We start from the raw sequence: 5000 nt of genomic DNA on the forward strand, positions 1-5000 counted from the left end.
GAGAAAGAGAGAGAGACGGGGGGAGACGTTATGGCGTATAATCGGGGGTTTTCGTGCAATCAACCTTATTTTTCGGCTCGGTGTTGGATTAATCTAGTATGTATGTAGGTATTGTCGCGCATAATGAACAAGGGGATCCGGTTCCGGGAAGGCGGGCCGGGCCGTAGTGGCGGGTAGTGAAGGTAATGTGGGAGAAGGGAGGCGGTGTAGGCAGAATGGGAGGGCGCGGTGCGTGTCAAGCAAACTTTTCTCTCGGCAGTGAAATCGCGGGTGCGTCATCGATTGCGCAAATGATGAAGGAGAAGCAGTAGGAGAAGGGAAGATAGAGAGGCGAGAGGGGGAGAGGGAAGCGTTCACGGTCCACGGTCGGAAACGAGTTGGTGTGACATAGTCCCACCGGTTCCGTTTTGCGACTGGCGGATGGTCCGTTTCCTCCTTCTTCTGTGCTCGTGGTGGTGATGCGAGGAACACGGGCGAAGGATACTTGTCTGTCTGGCTGTCTGTCTGCCTGCCTGTGTGTGTGTGTGTATTGTGTCTATGTGCGAGGACCTCGAGGAGAAGCTTGCGTGACAGGCTATATGGAGTACCTTTTTTTTATCTAGTTGTGTAAGTGCCGAAGAAATCCAATCTAGCGTAAGGCAAATCACCTGTATTAAGCGAGCGACCACCCTTGTATGTATGAGGGGGGGCTAGAAAAGTGAGGGAGAAGAACAGCTCTTTCGCTGTTAGCTGTTCTATGGCCTTTTCCTTTCCTCTCCTATTCCTATTCCTTCATCTAGATCGCGACCCAGAGTCCGTCGCGAGAGTGCGACTAGCAGCATTTAATCGTTTATTCTGATTCTTCCGCTTTTCCAAAACTAACGCTTTCGTACACACATACACACACACGCACACGCCCTCTCTCTTTCCATCTCTCCTTGCCTCGATCCTTCTCTTTACCGTGTGTAAAAGCGTATTTTTTGCATTTAGTGTAGTGCAATGCGTAGTAAAAGGTACTTCCATTCACCGCTCTCTGCACGAGAGGGGTGCAGCACTACTGCATACACCTCCCGTCCCGTCAGCTTCATCTACCCCGCCATACCCAAGAGCCCTAATCTTCCCTTTAACCGCGCTACACTACTACCCACCCTGCTTTAAGATGCATTTAAATAAATTTCTAAGCAACTACCCGCTACACTACAGCAACCTGCACACACACATACACACATCGGCGCCACACACGGGTCACACAGAGGTCTGGTTCCGCAGTTGCCAAAGTAGGAGAGTGATAGCGCTGCTTCGTGCGCCGCTGGTCTGCCTTTTGCAGGTGGAACCGGCCGAAGACGACCCTTGGCGGTGGCGGTGGCCGAGTGGTAGGCAAAGTGGTAGTGGCCGAGTAGGAATGGAAGGGGGAAGAGGGAAGCGGAGGATGCGGTTTTCGCGGGCTCCTACATTTACCCACACCCACACACACACACACACACACACACACACACACACACACACACACACACACACACACACACACACACACAAATATACCTGAGCGCATAATAGATAAGGAACACTAGATGAAGGTGGGCAAAGGGGCCTCTATTCCTATTATTGTTCCATGAAACGTTGTTTGCGAGCGAACAAAGCTGCTACAATACATGCAATGTTTTTTTTTGTTCTTCTGAGGCGTGTACAACTCTCTCTCTCTCTCTCTCTCTCTCTCTCTCTCTCTTTTTTTTACTCTATAATTACGTCATACTTTGGTCGCCCTTTTTGCGCACCTTCCCTGTTCATTCCCGTATGACAAAAATGTATGCATCCGGGTCCCTAAGTGTTTATGAGACGCGAAATCGTTCTGCCGGTGGATCTCTTAAGCGTTAAGAGACCCGGTTGCATATGCCTTCTGTCAATATCTCTACTACTCCCTCTCGTCCTTACAAAACATTCCTTTCTGGCCGACCGCTCCTGAGTATCCCGCTTAGCACTACTATTTAGCGAAACAAAGCAACCAGCAGCATTAGCAGCAGCAGCAACGGCAGCAGCAGCGTATGAAATAAAAGAACGGTAATCATAAACATAAAGCAGCCTTGTGTGTCAATGTGTCTCTCGAGGCGGCGCCTGCATCCTCGCATAGCATCCGAAATCGGCTTACGGTCACGACCGGGCGCAACTCCTTCGGCAATTCGAGCTCTCGATGTAGCTGAAATGAATCCGATACTGGCATCTAGTCTCGGCTTTGGTTTCTTTCTTTTCGGATAATCGAATCGGACCCGGCGCCTGTTTTCTTCGTTTCGTTTTCTGTTTTATTATTACTCTTACAGACACTTAGGAGGAGGTGAGCGTGTGTGTGTGTGTGTGTGCTCGTGTGGTTCATGTTGTTGGTTCATTTGGTGTCCTTCCGTAGAAATAGCGAGGCGTGCATGGTAGCAGTAATCGCTGTGTGTGTGTGTGTGTGTGTGCTGCTTGAATGCACAGCATGGCTGCGCTCTACCCCCAGGCGATGCGAACCGGAAGATTGTGTGAAATGTAAGCTGATAAGTACAATGAGTGTGTGTGTGTCAGAAAGAGAGAGTGAGTGAGTGTTGGTGTAAGTATGTATATGCCTAGGCTAATCAACTTCAGTAACCCACTCACTTCCTGCTCCTACCCCGCTTCTTCTCCTTTCGTCTGCCTAATCTACAGTAGTGACTCCTTGGTAGTGGAAAAGGTGTTATTATTATTATTATTATTATTATCAACGTGTAATACACGCCCGCAAGCCGTACGTTTGTGTCGTTTCTGGTTTGGTATTGGTTTTGTTCCCGCAATTTGTTAAGAGCTCTAACAGCCAAATCGTTGGTGGTCGCCGCACTTTTCCCGCCGCACCCGGACCCGAGTGAACCAAAGTTGAGCTACTTCAAAAGGTGATGTCCTACGAGCTACGGTTTTTCTCTATGCTTACCACCCACTCCCCTACCGCTTCTCACACAAACTCAAACTATTTCATCTCGCCTCGAATTCTATATATATATAGATGTATATATATATATATTTGTATGTGTGTATATATATATATACGGGATGTTCTAAACTACCTTTTCTTACGGAACATTGCATTGCAGAAATGGTCCGCCAACGCGTTGCATTGTTACAACTACCAACTACCAACCCCCCATTTGCACAACCGGTGAACACGAATGGCTAACGATACTACAGCTCCCTTCCCCTTTCCCCATCCACTCCTCTTCAGCCACCTCTTCCACAGCCTTCCATTTTCACATACATAGAGCATCCTGGATACGCCTGTGTGCCTGTGTGAATGAGTGGTGATGAGTAAGGTACACCGGGGATGATTTGGTCAAAAACGTTCAGCACGTTCCCGTCTGGCAATGAGGGTGATGGGGGGAAGGGGGGGGGGGAGGGGCGTAGTCTGTCGACGCACGATAAAATTGACCTTTTTTTTCTCCCTTTTTTTCCTGCTCGATCGCGGGGCGCATGTTAGTGGTAGTTGTCGTTGTCGTTGTGATTGTGGTTGATGGATGCTAGGAAAAAGAGCCTAAAAACCCCTGACCCCGGTCGCATCCGGGCGGTGATCGATCGATGCCGTTTGTGGTTGCTGGGTTGCGACCAGCGGTTTTTTGGACCATGCGGTGCGCAGTGCACCACAAAACGCGCAAACAATCTACTATAGTACTACTAGTAAAACCGCGGTTCGTGTCCGCGCGCGCACATGCCGAATGTATTTGAGTCTAATTATTATACTAAACTACCCAAACGGCGATGGCTGCGAACCAAATGGCGCGTCGCCATCGTTACCAATACCGTGGGGTCCGTACCGACGTGAGTCCGCCCGTTCTCGGCACTAAATGCGGTGTGTACAAAAACGGTTTGTATGTGCGCGAGGCCGGTGCGTGTGTGTGTGTGTGTGTGTGTGCACGATCGCCTTCGAGTACTAATGGCGCGTTAACAATCGCGCGCGCATATCACACGTTCAGTGCGTTGCGTTGCGTGCGTGTAATCGTAAACTCCCCTCACCCCCTCCACGGGGGGGCCTTTTCTGGCAGTCGCCGAGCGCAATTGTTATTAGAAAAAGGGTATTATTCGCCGTGGTTTTAAAATATCTACTCTTCGCAATTCATCTATTTGCCCTAGTGTTTTGCCTAGTGTGTACCGGGTAGGTTTCTTGTTGTGTGTGTGTATGTTTTTTTTGTTGTTGCTGCTTTCTATTGTTTCTAACTTTTGCCTTTGCGTAACTCGTAACTATACAGCCCTTTTTCTAATTATTCTTTATTATTTAGATTCCTCCTTTTTTTTAGTTGCTTCGTTCTAGTTCTCGTTTCTTCATTTTTAGTTAAACAGTAAAACGGGCTCGCCTGTTGCCGGTACTCCCGAAACGCTATGGGAGCAACGTGCGAAAGGAGCTTTTGAACGTAACAACCGCATCGAACAACCATCGAAAGCGAAAGCAAGAGAAAGAGAGAGAGAGAGAGAGAGAGAGAGAGGAGAGAAGGAGGTGAGGTTGAGATATAAGTTGCCACCGTTGCTGGCCACACTACACACGTAGCCCATAGTAGCTAAGGTACGTGCGAGCGAGACGCGATGGCGGTGGCGGTGACGGTGACAAAGTCACATTCTGGAAGACATTCGCTGCGAGAAGCGCTAGCTAGCCAGCCAATCAGCCCATCTACCCTAGAGCTTAGTTGGTTGGGTGGATAGGGTGGGCTGTGCTAGTTTATGCAAACGGGGGAGATGGTGGGAGGGTGGAAATGAACCTATGCGGTATGCACTCATTTCAATATTCCCGCGAGGGGAGGGGGGCGGTACGATCGAGGTTGACCGATCGTTGAGTAAAGCGTTTCGTTGCGGTTAGTATCAAGAGGTTCGCTCTGGCGGAATGGAGGGCTTTCAGCTCCGCCCAATCGAGCTCAATTCCATTGTGCATTAGACGGGTACACCGGGGCGATCCTTGATCTTGCCCATCACACTACAGTGCACGCGACCATAACCACCGGCACCGGTGCTCTGTGATTTGGTGAGGGTACCACCAA

The 5000-nt window shown here is 49.5% G+C and overlaps 1 protein-coding gene across 4 annotated transcripts in view; it reads right to left on the minus strand.

The window, feature by feature from the left end:
* Nucleotides 1-2263: 2263 nt before the first annotated feature.
* LOC125952279 (glutamine-dependent NAD(+) synthetase) overlaps nucleotides 2264-5000 on the minus strand; it is a 27070-nt gene continuing 24333 nt past the window's right edge. For all 4 annotated transcript variants that reach the window (XM_049681676.1, XM_049681686.1, XM_049681694.1 and 1 more), the window contains one exon: nucleotides 2264-5000. This exon is cut by the window's right edge and continues 2462 nt beyond it. In XM_049681676.1, the coding sequence (XP_049537633.1) occupies nucleotides 4894-5000 (107 nt within the window). In that variant the 3' untranslated portion in view covers nucleotides 2264-4893.

This window comes from Anopheles darlingi, chromosome X, assembly GCF_943734745.1.
Source record: "Anopheles darlingi chromosome X, idAnoDarlMG_H_01, whole genome shotgun sequence".
NCBI classification, from domain to species: Eukaryota; Metazoa; Arthropoda; class Insecta; order Diptera; family Culicidae; genus Anopheles; species Anopheles darlingi.